The 19741-nt window shown below is 42.0% G+C and overlaps 1 protein-coding gene across 1 annotated transcript in view; it reads left to right on the top strand.

Annotated features, from left to right (window-relative positions):
* The window catches only part of DNAJC1 (DnaJ heat shock protein family (Hsp40) member C1), a 196008-nt gene that overhangs the window by 164261 nt on the left and 12006 nt on the right, over positions 1–19741 (top strand). The window contains exon 9 of the mRNA XM_045007600.1: positions 10453–10572. Within this exon, the coding sequence (XP_044863535.1) occupies positions 10453–10572 (120 nt within the window). The remainder of the gene's footprint in view (positions 1–10452; positions 10573–19741) is intronic.

Raw genomic sequence — 19741 nt, 5'->3', positions numbered from 1 at the left:
GCACTTCCCAGCACCCAGAATCGCCCTCTGGACCAGCCTGTGTACCACCAATATCCTGGTCAGCATCACTCTTACCCAGTGATAAGTCTAACAGTAACCAGGAGGAAGTCATTTCCCTGGCCTGTCGTGGCCCACTGTCACAATACAAGGATCCTCCTCCATTCCATCAATTGTGGTACGGGCCCCCTTGGAAGCCACCACCACCCATGCTTTCCTCCCCAAATGACTGTATTGGGATCCTTGAACTATGTACAGATCCCATATTTTGCGGGCATCCAGTATCTCTCAGAGAGAGTCTGCTAGATGGTCTCCTATAGCATCACTGTCCAGAGCCCTTGAACAGAGGAGAAAACTTTTGAGGAACAGAAGGAAAGGCCCAAAGGGGAAGCTACCCCTCCAGCAAGCTTCTCATCTTTGCCAGATGAGGCTGTAATGCCGCCCTCCTCCATTACTAGCTGAAGATTTCAAGAACTTGCAAGACCTTACTAAGAGAGTGGCAGATAAGCTGCAGTTCTTCAAGTGCTTACTCATGTTGTTTCCATTCTAGGTGTGCGCACGCCCACGTGCACAGTCATCAGAGATTTGTGCCTTAGCGGTATCGGCAGGGTCAGCAGTAGTGCCCTCCGGAATGCTGCGCTCATGCATCGGTATATTAGGCGCCGCCAGCCCTACGCCCTTTCAGTTCCTTCTTACCGCCCGTGACAGTTGGTCGGAGCACCTCGTCTAGCATTGCAAAAATGTTAGCAGTTCTTAACAGACCATTGTTGTTCTTCGTATGTAGTTCTTAGGTACTTAGTTAGCTCCGTTCCCCTGACTTCAAACCCCGTTCATCATGCAACAGGCCAATGCCTATTAGTGACCCCCACAGCAGCTGTTTGAAGTGCTTGGGGGAATCCCATATAAAAGGACAAGTGCAGGATTTGCGAAAGAACTTTCATCCCAGAACCCAGAAGGAGCAGGATATCTGCTTGAAGGCCCTCCTCATGAAGGCTTCACTTCGTCCGGCATTGGAGCCCAATCAGACTCTGCTCCTAGCACCTGAGTGTCGGTACGGAGTGCCCCGCCGGCGCCGGGCTCTGCCGGGCACCATTCCCCATCACCTGTGCCCAAAAAGCAGCAAAAGAAAAGAGGCTCCCTGGCGCCATTTAAGGAGAGGAAGGGGGCTCTGGGCAAAGGACCTAGTTCAGGCCATGCGCCCGCCCCGGAGCTACAAGGGGGTACTGCTATAGTCAGACCCCCTAGCCCAAGTAGGGATTCACCTCCAACTCCTGAAAGCGGCAGGGGACCCCGGCTCCTACTGGGACCTTGTCCGCCTGGGCAGCTTCAAGTGTCAAAAGACCTCCATGGGCCTTCCGGTATCACAGACACCCTGCCAGGCGCCAGACATGGCTAAGGCCTTGCAATCCAAGGGCAAGCCAGCCATAGGATCCCCTCCCCCCGAGAGCGGTGGAGCACCATCGGTCCCCAGATCATAGGTGTATGTCCTTGTCCCCACAGCCTAAGACCCTGGCCCTGCAATCTCGGTCTTCAGCCAGAAGATTTAGGTCTCTGGCACCACGCTGTCCCTCCACGAGGCCAGAATTCATGGAATGCCATAATCGAGGCACCCGTCTCCGTACTTCCAGTACCGGCCAGCCTCTCACCAGAGATCATAGAATCATAGAATCTCAGGGTTGGAAGGGACCTCAGGAGGTCATCTAGTCCAACCCCCTGCTCAAAGCAGGACCAAACCCAAGATCGCCCCAGTGCAGGTCGATATCACTTATAATCTCGCAGGTGTTAGTCCCCACCAACGCGGGACCATTCAGTGTCACGGCACTGGTACCACTCGACCAACAGACTCCGATCCCCGCCCTCTAGGCATTGGTCTCCGACAAGGGTTAGCTGGCAGACTCAGGCTTCCATAGCCCTGCCTTGGTCGCCAGAAGGGGAATGGTCCGAGCCAGAGCCGGAATTCAGCCTCTTGCCAAGATGGCATGGATCCCCATTAGTCCCAGAAACCGGCACGACATCCGGGCAGCAGTGTGGCAGCAGGACCAGTGGCCTGTTCAGTGGCCTTGTTGGAACCCTTGGGGCATGCCCATGATGCCAGTTCCACATTCCACCACTCCTCCCTGACTGCCTTGGACAAACCGCCCCCGGCATGGCAGGCACCGGCTTCAGAGTACGGGGCGGAGCCTGACGCAAGTGCAGCACATCAGGCCCCGATGCCTACAGAGCCCCCTAGAGAGGGGAAGGGGAAGCCTCTCCTCCCCCTGTGATGCCTTTGTCGTCTTCCTCACTGGACAAAGCAGTGGCAGGCCCCTTCCAGACCGATAGTCCCCCCCCCCAGTGATTTTAAGGAGCACCAGGCTGCTGGACCTCTGAGTGGCTGCCCCGTTACAGCTGCCGCTCCAGCTGGACCTGCTGTCCCAGAGCCATGGTAGTCTTCTGCACCCGAACCTGGCAGTGTTGCACCTGATGGCTCGGCTGCTGCCTGGTTGAATGCGGAGGAACAGGAATGCTCAGCCCATGTCCAACAAGTCCCCTTGGGCAGCAGAAATCCCTCCACCAGGGTGACCTACCTGTCCAAATGGAAGCTGTTTACGTGGTGGACCTCAGAACAAATTACTTGGCCTGAGCGGGCTTCACTGCAGTTGATCCTGGACTACCTTCTGCATCTCAAGCTCCAGGGTCTGTCTCTTTCACTTGACCGCTATTTCAGCCTTCCATCCTCTGCTCCAGGACAGGACGGTTTTGGCTCGTTGGCTCTTTGGCTCATTCCCTACCGGCTCTCTCAAAGCAAAGGGCTGATCCTTCACCCCAACCTGCGGGTCCTCCACCTCCAGACCTGGCTCCTTCTTGGTTCCAAGACTTAGAGTTAGAATGCTCTGAAAGGTGAAAGACGTGTTGCTGTACAGCCGAAAGTCGACCACTTGATGTACTTACGTACAAAAATGGAAATGATTCCAAGTTTGATGTCATTCTAAGCACACAGACTGAACTTTGTCTTCCCTCCCTCTGATTTTAGATTACATTTTAGTCCTCAAGAGGTCAAAACCCTCACTCAGTTCCCTTAAGGTTCATCTTGCTGCCATAACTGCTTTCCACTGTCAGATAGATGGGTACTCGGTGTTTGCTCAGTCACTGACGGGTAGATTCTTTAAGGACATTGGGACTCTCTTCCTGCATGTGAGACCATCTGCTCCAACTTGGGATCTTAACTTAGTTCTCAGTGCTTTGATTGGACCTCCTTTTGAACCCATGGCAACTTGCTCTCTGTTACACCTGTCTATGAAGACAGCATTTCTAATTGCCATCACCTCAGCTAGGCACATAGGAGAAATAGCAGCCCTAATGGCACACCCATCATATACTGTCTTTTTTAAAGACAAAGCAACTCTGAGGCCGCATCCCAAGTTTCTCCCTAAAGTTGCCTCCACTTTCCATGGGAATCAACAGATCCATCTTCCTGTTTTTTTCATCCTGTTTTGCCACCAGCATCATGACAACAGGGAGGCAATTTTGCATATGCTAGATGATAGAAAAGTATTAGCATTCTACTTGGACAGGACTAAGGACTTTAGGAAGTCCCCTAAATTCTTCCTTTCATTTGCAGAAAGATCCAGAGGCTCCACGATATCAGCTCAAAGATGTCCAAATGGATCTTGGGTTGCATTAATCGCTGTTATCAAGGACGCATCCTGTTGCCTCCATCTAGAATCCATACACACTCCATGAGGTTAATTTCTACCTCGGTCGCATTCATTAAAGATGTCCCTATTTTGGAAATCTGCAGAGTAGTGACTTGGGCCTCTGGCCACACTTTCACAGAACATTACGCGATCACTGGAAATTCAGCTTCAAATGCCATCTTCGGCACCACAGTAGTAACAGACTCCACTCCAAAGCCCCAACATCCCTACATGGGGGATACTGCTGTGAAGTCACCTACAGTGGACTACCCATAGGGACACTCTTTGAAGAAGAGGAGGAAATTACTCACTTTGTGCAGTAACAAAGGCTCTTCGAGATGTGTGTCCCTATGGGTGCTCCACAAGCTGCCTTCCTCCCCTCTACTTCGGAGTTCTCCATAAGGGGCTCTGCTGTAGAGAAGGAATTGAGTGGGGTTCCCCCGCATAGACCACTTAGAGAGGTAAATTGCATGTGTGGGCTGAATGGACACTGCTACCTAAAATCTCCGCTTAGAGACGCAGGGGTGCGCACACACCTACAGTAGAGCACCCGTCGGGATACACATCTCGAAGAACCATTGTTACTGCACAAGGTGAGTAACTTCCTTATTTGGGCCCAGGACATCCCCTCGTCGATTTGGCTGTGGTGCGTAGTCTGGTTCCAGCACTATGTTCTGTTCTGGGGTCTGTTCTTGTGACTCCAGCCCTTGTGGCAGCCAGCTCTCCTCTGGTGCCATCCCTGTCGACTCTGCCATTGGTCTGAAAATCATACTTTCTCGACTCCAGAGCCCATAGTCCTGTATGATCATCTCTTGAGATGGTGGCAACACCTAGTTAGATTTTTCATAGTTGCTAGACTTTTCATTCCTATCCTTCATCTTGAGGTAAGTGGACTTGAGGTGCTTGATGTGCTCCCTGCAATAGTGTGTGGTTTGGTCAATGTCAACCTCCACCACCCTCATCAAGATTTTAATCATATAAATGCATGCTTCTGTTACTTCTGCCAAAAAAAAATAAATGAACCTTGCAGTCCTCACACTATAGGTTAGCCAGAATCACTGGTTGGTGGGCATCTTTCTTCTGTTTGACCGAGCTGGGTTTAGTTGTGTTAACAGTAGCGTAATATACTTGCAATGAAGGGTTAATGCCTAATGGCTGTATTTAAACCAGCAGTTAGCTTCCTCTGCATAGGGCGAGTGGGAAGTCAGCAGGTAGAAGGGCTGGAACATACAGGCCCTGGGAATTGTGAAATAGCATTGGCAGACTATCCAAATATTTAAAGTCAGCTACACATGCTTTAGCTACAAAATGGGTGGGCAGAGAGACACCCTCAGATAAGCTGACAAGACTAAGTGTATGTCTATACCTAAAGTACTTCAATGTAGACATTTATTACAGCGACAGGAAGGGGTCTCCCATGGCTGTACATAATCCACCTCCCCGGAAGGCAGTGGCTCAGGCAATGGAAGAATTCTTCTATTGACCATGCATTGTCTTGACTCAAGGTTAGGTTGGCTTAGTTATGTCTCCAAGGTGTGGATTTTTCACACCCCTGAGACACACAGCTATGCCAAACTAACTTTTCTAACAGTATGTTCTTAGGATGTTTAGCCATATCCAAGGGCTCTATGTGTTGGATAGTGTGGAGAGGGGATGGGAGGAGGTTTGGACTAAAACGCGTCAGAAGCAGTGTCTGACCTGCTATGAAGACATATTCTTATGTGTACAATAGGGTAGGCCAAGGGCAGAATTTCAGCCTTTGAATTTCTTGATAATCAAATTAGAATAGATCCTTTTTTTAAACATGGGAACTTTGATGTGAATTCTAAAATGTAAATACTTCTCAAGTCTAGCATTAAAATTCTATGAGTTGTGTAATTCTTCAAAATATTAATAATTTTAAATTAGAGACTAAAAAGATTTTTTTTTCTTGAAAACAAATGCTACTCTGTGTTCTTAACAACTTGAGTTTTAGTTTCTATTGTTTGAAGAAAGAATTGTTTTTATAAAAAGAGACCTCATAGCATTTAACTGCTTTTGCTACACATAATAGTGATGCAAAATAACATACCACATTCTTAGTTGCTCTTTAAAGGTTGCAGAGGAGTTTGGCTGACCTCATTCTTCAGTATTACAAGACTTGTACAATAAGCTTTTTAAAGGAATATAATTTGAACAAATGCTATGAATGTTTAAATTTGTAAATGTAATTAATGTTGAAAGTAGGGCTGTCAAGCGATTTAAAAAATTAATCACGATTAATCGTACTGTTAATAATAAATACCATTTATTTAAATATTTTGGATGTTTTCTATATTTTCAAATATATTGATTTCAATTACAACACAGAATACAAAGTGTACAGTGTTCCCTTTATATTTTATTACAAATATTTTTACTGTAAAAAACAAGAAATAGTATTTTTCAGTTCACCTCATGCAAGTACTATAGTGCAATCTCTTTATCATGAAAGTTGAACTTACAAATGTAGATTTATGTACAAAAAAAATCGCATTCAAAAATAAAACAATGTAAAACTTTAGAGCCTACAAGTCCACTCAGTCCTACTTCCGCTAATTGCTCAGACAAACAAGTTTGGTTACAATTTGCAGGAGATAATGCTGCCCACGTCTTGTTTGCAATGTCACCTGAAAGTGAGAACAGGCGTTCGCATGGCACTGTTGTAGCTGGGGTCGCAAGATAGTTACTTACCAGATACGCTAATGATTCATATGTCCCTTCATCTTCAACCACCATTCGATAGGACTTGCCTCCATGCTGATGATGAGTTCTGTTCGATAACGATCGAAGGCAGTATGGACCGACGCATGTTCATTTTCATCATCTGAGTCAGATGCCACCAGCAGAAGGTTAGGGGTTTGGTTTTTTTTTGGTGGTTCTGGTTCTGTAGTTTCCGCATCGGAGTGTTGCTCTTTTAAGACTTCTGAAAGCATGTTCAACACCTTGTTCCTCTCAGATATTGGAAGGCACTTCAGATTCTTAACCCTTGGGTCAAATGCTGAAGTTATTTTTAGAAAACTCACATTGGTACCTTCTTTGTGTTTTGTCAAATCTGCAGTGAAAGTGTTCTTAAACCGAACATGTGTTGGGTCATCATCAGAGACTGCTGTAACATGAAATATATGGCAGAATGCAGGAAAAACAGAACAGGAGACATACAATTCTCCCCCAAGGAGTTCAGTCTAATTAATGCATTATTTTTTTAACAAGCATCATCAGCATGGAAGCGTGCCCTTTGGAATGGTGGCTGAAGCATGAAGGGGCATACGAATGTTAAGCATATCTGGCACGTAAATACCTTGCAATGCTAGCTACAAAAGTGCCATGTGAATGCCTGTTCTTGCTTTCAGGTGATATTGTAAATAAGAAGCAGGCAGCAGTATCTCCCATAAATGTAAACAAACTTGTTTGTCTTAGCGATTGGCTGAACAAAAAGTAGGACTAAGTGGACTTGTGGGCTCTAAAGTTTTACATTGTTTTGTTTTTGAGTGCAGTTAGGAAACAACAACAAAAATCTACATTTGTAAGTTACACTTTCAGGATAAAGAGATTGCACTACAGTACTTGTTTGAGGTGAATTGAAAAGTACTATTTCTTTTATTTAGCATTTTTACAGTGCAAATATTTGTAATAATAATATAAAGTGAGCACTGTACACTTTGTATTCTGTGTTGTAATAGAAATCGATATATTTTAAAATGTAGAAAGGCATCCAAAAATATTTAATACATTTCAATTGGTATTTGAGTGTTTAACAGTGCAATTAATCGCAATACATTTTAATTGCAATTAATTTTTTTGAGTTAATCGCATGCGTTAACTGCGATTAATCAACAGCACTAATTAAAAGCTGAGGCCTATGGCTCTGCTTACTTTCATTTTGTATTCAGTGTGGAGAGTTAATCCCAGAACAGGTCTTTTCTGATGCAAAATCTGAATGCTTGTGTAGTCACAACAGCTGTCCCCTCACTATGTGGTATCTTCCATTACCTAACTGCAGAGATGAATTTTGGCCCATTGTTTCGGTAATATTGGACACCCATGGTTTTAAGTGACAAAGCTGTATGCTTATGCATTTGTTTGAGTCTCACGGTTACAGTTGGCTCCAAATCAGAACAGGGAGAATACATTCACACTATGGCCACCCTCATGGCTGCCTGTAGTAGTTGGATCATAGTAGGCACTGTTGCGTCTAAAGACACAATTATCTATTGCTGAGGAATTGCAAATTCACCAAAGCTCCTTACAGCACTTGTGGTTAATAATGGATTCCTAAAAAGCTCTATTAAAGAATTTCAGACCTATCAATTTTCTGTCCTTATTTTTATCTTATTTTTTTAAAATTGTATTATTGTAAGTTACCATGTTATTGAAATCATTGTTTCATTCAGTACATTCAACATATTGGTATCATAGATGCACATAGAATTAGTAGGTTTGTTGTTTGTTTTTAAAAGATCAGTATTGTTTATTAAAGATCAGTAGACAGTAGATTTTTATTAGAATTCCTATATGATGATAGCTAAGGAAAATGATGTGTTTACTTGTGTAACATTTGCACACAAATTAAAATATGCAGCACATCCAAGAATCAAACCTTACAAAAAATGGTTTTAAAGAATTTAAAACATATCAGACAATTTGTTACCTCTAAAATGTTTCTATTAGTGCAGAAATATGACTGTGATCTTTGTGTGAAATTGTTTGGACATGCTTTGAATATTGTGTTAAGATACATCTGTGCGGCTACTTTTGTGCTACTAGAATTTACATATGAAATCAATGTAAAACAACTTTCATTTGTTACTGAAACAAATGTGTGCAGTTCTATACTACTTATAAAAAACTTATTAATTAAAATTCTCTACTTAGCCTCTTATTTTAAAAATAAATAAATAGTGCTGGAATTATATTTTCAAAACTAGAATATGTATAGGTACCCAATAACTTCACTTCTATGAACCCCAAAGTTATGTAAATATGTAAATAAAGAAGTTTTAATTCAGAACATGTATGCTTTTATTCTGTACAATAAATAAAAATCTGAGGTTACTGTGTGATGATGAAACCTGGTTTGTATTTAGCATGTTCTTCACAAGCCACTAGTATACATACCTACTTTATTATATATGTAGTGTATGTGCTATATCTCTCTCTCACTACTCTGTGTGTGTGTGTGTGTTACATTTAAACCAAGATAGATAATGAATTCATGCTTGTATTAAAAGCTATATAAATATGAATATTTGAGGCTTTTAGCATTTGATGAACAAAGAATTACGTGGCTACAAAATAGAACAATTGATAAAATCCTCCCCACTATTGGCTATTATTTACTGTCTCTTAAGTGGCAGGTTGTATTTATGCCAATTTATCTGCTTCAGGGAACATTCTTGATAGCAGAACAAAGTGAATAAAAGTAGTTTGCTTTGCAAATGAATGCAAATGGTAGAGCCTTTCGGGAAGCCCTTTAACAGGGGCAGTGCACTTTGATTATGAGTGAAGCTGCCATTTGGACATGGTGAAAAGAGCACGCTTGAACCATTGATTGGGGGAGACAGTAAAAAGTCAGGAAGGGCCCGTTAAGCTTGCAGTGCGGCAGGCGGATGTCAGTGTGGTTAGAGCACAGTGGGAGAATGACAGGCAGGATTAGTGTCAGGGAGAAGCTTTGCTGTAGCTGTGGAGATGGTCCCTGGGGTCACTCACCTCTGACTGTTGTTCTGTGCTGATGGCTCTGTAATGCAAACTGCTTGATATATGTCTGTTCATTATCAGAAATGGTGATTAGAAAAGGTATTTATCATAACGGGATTCTTTTTAAAAAATAGAAATGGTCAACTACTTTTTACAAATGCTTAGTTCAATAGTCACTTCTTTTACTGGTATGGAAGAGTGGGTACAGAGCCTTGTGTTCCTGGAGAGGCAATTTACAGTTATATCTGAGGAACCAGTGTTTTCTTGTTTTTTACTCAGTTTTATATAGTTGTCATAAAGGAGGAAATTGTTTACAATTTGAAGCATGCTGTTACAGTAGAACATTGTTTTATATTTTGGTTATTGGGCCTTGTTGCTCTTTGAAAATGTCCAGTTTCTTTCTGTTTTCTTCATGTACAGTGCACAGAAGTCACAGGGTTTAGGTTCTTTTTAAAAAAAAATTCTCAGTGGAATGTAAAATTGTCAGATTTCACTCCTGTATCACCCAAAAATGTTAAAATATAATGCATTATGGGGGTTTTAACAACTGACTGAATTGGCATGCTGTTTTAAGCTACAGATTTATAAATAACATTTTAGGATTATTTTCAGTATTTTTTCAATTGAGGACTTTTTAAAGATTTCTCTTCCTTTATATATCATTCAGTTATACGTAAGAGGATTTTATATATTATCTAAAATGTTGATATCTTAGACTGTGGTTTAATCTTGAAGTAGTAAAATTGTTTATTTTGATTTGTATTGCTTGCTTTTTTTCATAGTGACATAGTAGTGCATGTGTCTACTGCACTAATGTACATTTTGTATATTAAATATTTTTAATGGTTCAAGTTCCTTCACTGACAGCTGTTTTTATGTACTGTTTTCTGTAACAGAGTGGAAGAAACAGCATTCAGCTAACAAGCTTTGGGAACCATATTAAATTACATTGTTACAACATCCATTATTTGATTAATTTATTTAATGTCTTTGTTCAGTATTTTATCCAATTACATTTTTTTCATTTTCTCAGCATAATACATGTTTTACAAATGTTTTGCAGGCACCTGAATGGACAGAAGAGGACCTTAGCCAGCTGACAAGAAGTATGGTTAAGTTCCCAGGGGGGACCCCAGGTCGATGGGAAAAGATTGCTCACGAATTGGGTCGATCAGTGCCAGATGTGAGTTCACTCAGATTTGCTTTGTATGGAGAGTGACAAACCAGAACAAGACAGGCAGTGTAGAAGGCAGACATAGATGGGGTCCAACATTGTCTTTTGAGAGAGGCTGCAATCCTTTTAGGACCTGGAAGTGAACCATTAACTAACTAAGCAAGAAGCAGATGTCAGCAGTCCCTTGCTCCACAATTAACAGCTGTAACTGATCAGCTGTATGGGGGATTCTGGTGCTTAGAGACCTGAGCTACTGTAACCTGATAACAGAAAAACAATGCCAGTTTTAGTGTCTGTGGTAACCCCTTTTAACTGCAAATGGACATTTGTGAGACTTAGCTAAAGCTTACAGTTCTGTTTAAGCCAGGTTTAAAAAAAAAAAGTATGAATCAGCTAATAGCATTTAGACAGAGGGGTTCCATTAATTAAACTGAAATATTTCTACAAAATGATAAAACAGTTGGTCTGAGGTTGATACTATTGCAGTTCCTATTTCCAGACTATACTATGGTTAACAATGGTATTGTGTAAAATAATTAATATCCTTATTCAAATGCATTTTTATGGTGGTGTGCCATATATATATTGAAAAACTGTACTTAAGGATTTAAAGTGTTATCCTGAAAAAGTATAAAAAGATTTTTTTCATTTTCAGCAATAGATCACTTGTAAATGCTCTACAGTGTCTGCAGAGTACCATTCAAAAGTCTTTTCAGTTGATCCTATTCCAAAGAGGGGTTAAAGAGAATAAGATTTAAATGTTTAATTCTGTTGATGCACATTTTGGAGCTTGTTGTTCTGTATTTAGTAATAAAAACCTAGCAAAGATACTTTTTTTGAAAACCAAACCTTCATTTAGTCAAATAGTCTTAAATTGTCATAGTTTACAGTGAGTTATCTGCAAGCCAGTTTATAAAGTGTTTTTACCTTTTCTCTGGAAACAAACATAGAAAGGTGATTTTTATCCCAATCATTAAGAAACTAAATAAACCTATATTATATCCAGGCAAGCTACAGGGATCTTGATGTGCACATGACTAAGCGATTTGTAATGCAATATACTGCAGATAGCGAAATACGTTGCGTTCTGTTTAGAGATAGGAGTGTCTCTCACTTAACAGTACTGACCAGGGAGGGCCTGATTAGAAGACACTAGTTTACTCAGCAGTTGTAAGTAATACATTTTATTGTAAGCAGCTTGACAATGTACTACATGTGAAAAAGAAATCTTTAAACACAGACTTAACAAAAATATTCCTGAGACAGACCATTATTATTAATTATTATTATTATTTATATTACCTTAGTGCCTGGGAGCGCTAGTCATGGACCCCATTCTGGTGGGCACTGTACAGACAGAGACTAAAAAGACCAGTATGTTTAGAATCTGTCTTTGAAAATCTAGTGGGTCCATCACTAAAATCTCTGGGCTCTAACAAATTAGACAATGCAAAAACCTGTCCTAAAAGATTACATTCTACACCCTTCTTCATCTGTTGTCAAGTGTGTGTGTGTCTGTGTGTGTGTGTGTGTATGTATGTATGTTAAAAATATGTTTTTATAGAGAGCCTTTCACACACGAGAGATCCCAAAATGTTGACTGTACATGTCCAGTATTGGGGGAGAGAAAGAAGACTGCTGTTCAGACTCCTGAGAGAGAGAGAAACTGAACCACTGGGTCCTCTGTCCCCTGAGCTATCTGGTGAGAGATGAGAAAGATGTATCCCATAAGCACTGAGCTGGCAAGGAAAAAGGAGTCATAAGAGATTTTTTACAAGGGGAGTCAGGGTCTGGAAATATACCTGCTATAGCATTGATTTCTTGTGGCCTGTATGTAACAGGGTGGCTCCTGCTGGAGCTAGCCACCCCTGATTACAGAATGAATCACACCTGGAAGAGATCAGGATGATTGCCCTATAAAGAGCAGCAGGAGGCAGCAGAGAAGGGGGGAAGCGCAGGAAATTGTAGTGTGTGTGAAGGGCTCCTGCAGGGAAGACCACAAGACCAAGGGAGATGTGACAGAGCCGGAGCTTAGGGAGCAGGAGGCTCCTGTTGCAAAACCCGGATGGAGTTTGGGCCTACAAATTGGGGGCCTAGAGGCCTGTGCCAGAAAACTAAGTTCCTCTCAGCTCATCCTAGCTGGATGGGCTGTGAAAACAGAATGGGACAGAAGAGTTCGGCTGTGAGAGAAGACACGGGAACGAAGTATGGACTGTTGTGTGGTGATGGACTTTATTTTGGAACTGTGAAGATTAATAGGAGTTTGTTATTAAACCAGCCCCAGACAGAAGGAGATGTTATCCACATGAAAGCCTGTGTGCAGTTCTAAAGGGGCCTGCAACTGGAGGCTAAAGGGGCAGGGTTCCTGCAAAGTGACCCGGGCCAGAACTGGGGAGGCGGGAGTGGTCAGTAAACAGTCACCCCACTGTGAAGCCCCAGCAATAAAGTAGCTTATGTAAGGCTTGCTATACTAGGCTTTAATCTGAACACTTCCCGCTAATGCTGGTGCAGCTCCACTTTTGTACACCAGGCACCAGCAATCACTGTTATATTTACCACTGTATTGAATAGACCTGCACTGAGCAGGTTTCAATTAAATGGTGCTTAACAGGACAGCAATTGCCTGGAGCCCTGTGTACATTAGCTCCCCCACTGTTGATGCTTTGGTGTTAGAAACTGGAGTTAGGAACTACCGTAAACATGGATATCAGGTTATTCCTTAATCTTGTCAGAAGTGACATGGAGTCTTTATTTACAGCATAGTCTAGCATTATCCAGGCCGGAGGGACACTGGGTTTGTCTCATCTATGGAATGAACCACAACTCTTACATGTGGTCTTACAATAGTGTGCAGTGTTCCCCCTAATTGTTTACATCCATGTGTGGAATTAATTTTATGTGCACCAATATGGAGGTAATGTATGGCGGGGGGGGGGGGGGCGGCAAGGGGTTCGGAATGTGGAAGGGGGTGGGGGCTCAGGGCTGGGGTAGAGGGTTGTGGGGGAGTGGGGGTTCCAGCTGGGGGGTGAGGGCTCTGGGGTGGGAATGAGGGGTTCAGGGTGTGGGATGGGGCTCAGGGCTGGGGCAGAGGATTGGAATGCAGGGGGTGCAGATACTGGGGTGGGGCCAGGGATAAGGGGTTTGGGGTGCAGGCTGCAGCTGAGAGAGAGGACTCCCCCCACCCTCTCTGACTGCAGCAGCCCAGGGCTGGCACAGAGGCACCTCTCCCCAGCAGCACTAGGGCTGGGGCCAAGGTGCCTCTCCCCTGCCACGGCAGCACCAGGCCTGGGATCGGGGGAAAGGCGCCTCTCCCTGGCCACGCAGCTTAGAGGGAACTTAAATAGTGTGGGCTTTTTCTTCTTTATAATATATCAAGAAAGCCTGAGATTTTTACAATAATTCTTGCTTACTTTTTGCCTAGAAGTATCAGGAGTCTTGTTTTACCTGTTTTTTCAGAGAATTCTTTGTAGGGCTTGCAAACTACTGTATTTGACTCTTTTAGGATTGCTTTCAGGTGTTTGTCAGGAGCGTGGCTAAATAGATATTAACAAAAATAAAGGTTTTTTTTTAAATAATCCAACTAGAAATCTTCCCTCTTTTCAACTGCTCAAGTTTCAGTGTTTTATGATGTCATCATCCCACTGGCTCTATATAGTCAACAAAAGGTCCTTTAGCAAAAACAGTAGAAAAAACTTAGTATTTGCAGTGTTAAAAAAGAAAACCCAAAAGTGCTGACCATGATTCATAAGAAAGAAGCAAAAAAAGAGCACTGGCAGAATTTTTTCTTCCCACTTTGTAGGTCAGCTTATCTTCCTTTGTGGTGGTGAGATTTGCTCAGACCAAACTGTTCTGAGATCCTCATTTCCACTACAATTCTTAAGCAGAATGAAGTGATTTAAGGAGAGTGTTTCTGGCTTTTGTCAACATGTCAGATCCTTAACGTTATTTTAAGTTAGTCTTTTTGTGGTTTCAAGTGTTTGTTTTTGTATGTTCGCTTTTGTTTGTGTGTGCATGGGGGAAGGGGTTAATAATTCTCATCCTGACACAATATATCATATAATATACTTTTGGCCAGTCTTAAACAAATTTTAATTTTTAAAAAAATAATTGGGCTTTTGGCCTTTATTTCTTTGCCTGAAAAGTTCCCCTTTATTTAAAAAAAACCTGCTTAGAAATATAAGAAATGCAGTGTACCCTTCCTTGGTTCTGCTAGACAACATCTTTGATATCTGAGCATTGTGAACATATGTGTTGTGAGCTCTCACGTTGCAGTGAGATGAAGGCATCCCTGTTCAGTGCCTTGGTCAAGCAGTGGTTAGAGGGAGTTCAGGGGAAGGGAGCTCATACCTTGCTGCTTATCGGGGCAAGGTAGGATAATCCTAAATGGTTCAGCCGCTTGAAATCTGTGCTGTCGAAGAGGTGGTGTAATAACAGTTGATAAACTTCCTTCCTAGCAGCCAGTGGTGCTGCACCTCAGTTTTCTCATCTTAGGATAGCTGTTTGAGGCTCAGCAACGCCTCCCCTCCTGGTGCTGAGGTCTGATTCCACAAAACCTCAGAAAAATATCTCCAGTTGTCCTAGCTGAGACTCTCCCATCCTGAACCTTTCCCTCAGGCTTGACTTCCCTTTGGTCTTATGGGAATGTCTTGTGTTACCTACTTTCTTTAAGCTTTCCCCTAAAGTTTGGTACAACCATTCTTCATTCTTCCATGGGGCGCTTCTACAGCCTTTTTTCCAGCTCCGACAGCCACAGCTGCTACACCTTCTATAGTTTCCTCTCTGAAAAGGCTTGTAAGCAGGCTCTGCTCTATTCAAGTTCTCTCATTCCAGGCCTTCGACCTGGCCATTGAGGAGAACCCCAAAAGAATAAATGGACACAAATCTGACATCAGGAATCATAACATTCAAAAACCAGTAGGAGAACACTTCAGTCTCTCTGGCCACTCAATAACAGACCTAAAAGTGGCAATTCTTCAACTAAAAAAACTTCAAAAACAGACTCCAACGTGAAACTGCAGAACTGGAATTAATATGCAAACTGGACACCATCAGATTAGGCCTGACTAAAGACTGGGAGTAGTTGGGTCATTACTAAACCTAACCTAATTTCCCCAATATTAATTTTCCCCCTACTGTTACTCTCACCTTCTTGTCAACTGTCTGAAATGGGCCACTCACATTACCACTTCAAAAGTTATTTTTCCTCCCTTGGTATCTTGCTGTTAAATGAATTGTCTCGTTAGACTGACCTCACACTTGGTAAGACAGCTCCCATCCTTTCATGTATTTATACCTGCTCCTGTGTTTTTCACTCCATGCCTCTGATGAAGTGGGTTCTAGTGCACAAAAGCTTATGCCCAAATAAATTTGTTAGTCTTTAAGGTGCCACAAGGATTCCTCCTTGGTTTTGCTATTACAGAGGGTGTCTTCAGCTCTAGTTTCAAACCTGAGCTTTCTCCTCCTGCACTCTAAGGGACAGGAAATGTAAGCAGGTGAGTTTTCCATCCTGCTGTAACCAGAATATACACACACTTTAAACACTTTCCTGTGGTTTGTCTTTACTGATGACTCAGATAACAATAACAGATCGAGTTTTATATCCTATATGGTGGTCTATGTTGCAAAGTTAGGTTGGCTTAACTACATCACTCAGGGCTGTGAAATATTTTGTGCCCTGTGTGATGTGATTAAGTTGAGCTAAGCAATGCTGTAGATCAGGGGTAGGCAACCTATGGCACGAGTGCCAAAGGCGGCACACGAGCTGATTTTCAGTGGCACTCTCACTGCCCAGGTCCTGGCACCGGTCCGGGGGGCTCTGCATTTTAATTTAATTTTAAATGAAGCTTCTTAAGCATTTTAAAAACCTTATTTACTTCACATACAACAATTGTTTAGTTATATGTTATAGATTTATAGACAGAGACCTTCTAAAAATGTTAAAATGTATTACCGGCACGCGGAACCTTAAATCAGAGTGAATAAATGAAGACTCAGCACAGCACTTCTGAAAGGTTGCCGACCCCCGCTGTAGATACCACTCAGCGAACAGAAGGATTCTTCCACTGATCTCGCTACTGGTTCTTGGAGAGGTGGATTTACTACAGCAACGGAAGAACTCCTGCCTTTGCTGTAGTAAATGTCTACACTGCAGCTGTGTTGCTATTGCGTTTCTAGTGGAGACATACCCTAAGCTTTCTTACCAAACTTTGCTTTTCTTAGGGTCTCCTGGCCAGGTATCATTTGCTTTGGCCTCTAATTCCTTCTGCCTCTCAGATGCATATCCTGGTGAGAGTGAAGATGCAGCTGCCACTATGACTTAATAGGGTTTACATTTTTATGCATGGTTTAAGCACACATCATCTGACTCATCAGAGGAGTCCTGTGTCCCCATGCAGACTCTACCATCCTGCTACAGACTATTACCCTGCTACAAGGGGGAAAGAGCCTTCTGGGAGAGGCAAACACTTCAAGGCCTGCAATGCTACATTAGTAGCTGAAGCATAGTTGAGAGAAAAGAGTAGGGGACAATGAGGGGCAAATGTGGGAGGGGCAGCCAGTGAGAGGTTGGGAACAACTCATCTCTTCCCCCCAAAAAAGTCTTGGGATGGATGGAGGAAGGTTTATAGATAGAAACAAATTCCTTATTTGTTGGGAGCGTACTGAATTTCTTTTCTTGATTCAGATAACAATCTGTTAGATTGATGCAAAAAACTGAAAAGAATCTCCCTGAATTGACAGATACAAGGGTGAAATTAGAAGCTGTGTAGTCACTGATGATGATTAGTAGTTATTTTGTAAGCCTTAGTGGTTTGGTTGTAAATTCAAGAAGTCTATACACAATAATATCTTCACAGTTGCTTTTTCTCCTACTATTAAAAATTACCTATCTATGACCAATGTGGATAGGCATCTGGTCTAACTTAATATTATAATTTACCCACAACTCCTTGCAAATAGGGATTTATGATATACTAGACCTATAACTACATGGCCTTACTGGTTGCTGCTATAACTTTGGTCTTTTGATGTACATGGAGTTTTTCTACTACTATAGTAATTCTAAGATCACTCAAGAAAATCCTCCTTAATCAACCAGTGTATCAAAAACTCCAAAACAAACCAGGTAAGGCCAGGCTCAGTGTATCCATGTGTCTAATTATCTAAAACTAGTAACTAGTAGTTTCGTGTGGGACTTGTAAATCATCTTAATTCCATCCAAAATGGAGCACTCAAACTGATCAGTATAATGAAGTAAGACTATATTTGTAACTGAAAAGATAATACAACTTTAAAAATCATTTTCTTTGCAATTGGCTTGTGGTATTAATTAGATTTGTTTTCATCAAGTGTTTTGATTATGAAAGGAAAACTGGGTTCAGTTTACTCTAATTACAGTTCCTGCCTGCTGACCTGGTTACCTGTGCCAGGGCTCTGTCGGCCTCAACACATCTGGTCTTTGACCCATTTTCCTTGCTGAATTTGTAGCTTCAGGCTTAGGTCTCAATTCTGTGTTTTAATTCTTAAGGAAACAATTGCCCTTAAACAAAAGGCAAAATTGTACATTTGAAGTGTTTAAACAGTGTGGAAAACCAATAATATATCCTAAATTAGGAAAGGAGGTTTCAAGTCTGATATTCTTATCAAATTAACATTGTTTGCCAAATGAAGATTTATTACAAATAATACAACTAGCATTGTTAAATTTAAAGGCACAGAAAAGGTATCGGTATATGACATTATAAAAATATAAAGTTCATGGCCACACAAGATCTACCTTGGTACACATAAAAAGTTTAAAATGTTAATTTATGCCTTTCAGCAAATTATTTTAGTAACCACAAAGGGCATTTAAATTGTAAAAATAACAGAGGAAATAAAAACTGTCTGGCATGCAAAACACACTTTAATGTGATTATTAACTGCAGGTTTTCTAAATTAAAGGCAAAGAGATCTCAGATTTCATACTTGTGAAGTAATATCATTCTCTTGCCTGAGAGGATGTAAACTGATTCTTGCTTGACTCTGCGGTCACTAATCTCTTGCATTCAGGTTGCGATAGCAGACAGATAGGGGATTTGCTGCCAGCATGGAAAAAGGCCCTGGTAGGCAGCAAAACAACGGACAGGTGGATAGATTTAAGCAGACTTTACTAATTAGCATGTTGCCTGACAGTATGAGGTAAGAGTTCTGCAGTTCTGTAAGCTTCCCCATATGTCAAAAAAAAAAAAAGATGATGAAATAATTAACGAGCTTTGAGCTATTTGGGCTGAGCTCCTGGGCGCATACTAATTTAATACTTATCTGCTTTATTGTAAAAGGAGTTGCTTATTTTTCAAAATATAAAAACTAGGTTTATACTAAATTCATTAGTTTATTATTAGGAAGAACATCTAAACATGGAATGATCCATAAATAAAAGTATATTTATTGGGTTTGTTTGTTTGTTTGCCACTAGAAAACCTATTTTTAAAAGTGCTGATTTTCTTAATATGTGTTTTATGCTCTACTTAGAGCATACCAAGCTCTTCCGTAGATTGACTCAACTCTTAGCTGTGGTGGCTGACAGGATGAAAGGCCTCCTGGTGTCTTCTCAAAGCTTTAGGATTGGTTTACTACCTGCATCCATACTTGATACAAGTTGGCGCGGGTTGTACGCTCATTCAACTAGAGCTCAGGCATCGTCAGCAGCCTACCTAGCACAAGTACCTATCCAGGATATCTGCAGGGTCACAACATGGTTTTCAGTGCACACCTTCACAACCTCAGCAGGCCAGAGATGACGCTGGCTTTGGCAGAACTGTGTTGCAATCAACATATCCACGAACTCCTACCTGCCTCTGGAGATACTGCTTGGGAGTCATCTAACATGGAAAGGACATGAGCAAGAAGTCGAAGAAGAAAAAATGGTTATTAGCCTTCCATAACTGTTGTTCTTCAAGATGTTACTCATGTCCATTCCATGACCCACCCTCCTTCCCCTCTGTCGGAGTTCTGGCACAAAGGAACTGGGGGAGGGGAGAGTTGGTGGTGCCCCTAATACCAATGTATATGTGCACCACTCCAGAGGCTGCCAGAGCTAGTCCCCTATGGATACCACTGAGGGGAAAACTTCCGGCACCAGTGCATGTGGCGAGCGCACACACTTAAATAACATGGAATGGACATGAGTAACACATCT

The sequence above is a fragment of the Mauremys mutica genome, chromosome 2 (assembly GCF_020497125.1).
Source record: "Mauremys mutica isolate MM-2020 ecotype Southern chromosome 2, ASM2049712v1, whole genome shotgun sequence".
Classification (NCBI taxonomy): Eukaryota; Metazoa; Chordata; order Testudines; family Geoemydidae; genus Mauremys; species Mauremys mutica.
The sequence above is the reverse complement of the archived record's forward strand: the minus strand, read 5'-3'. Positions and strand labels throughout refer to the sequence as shown.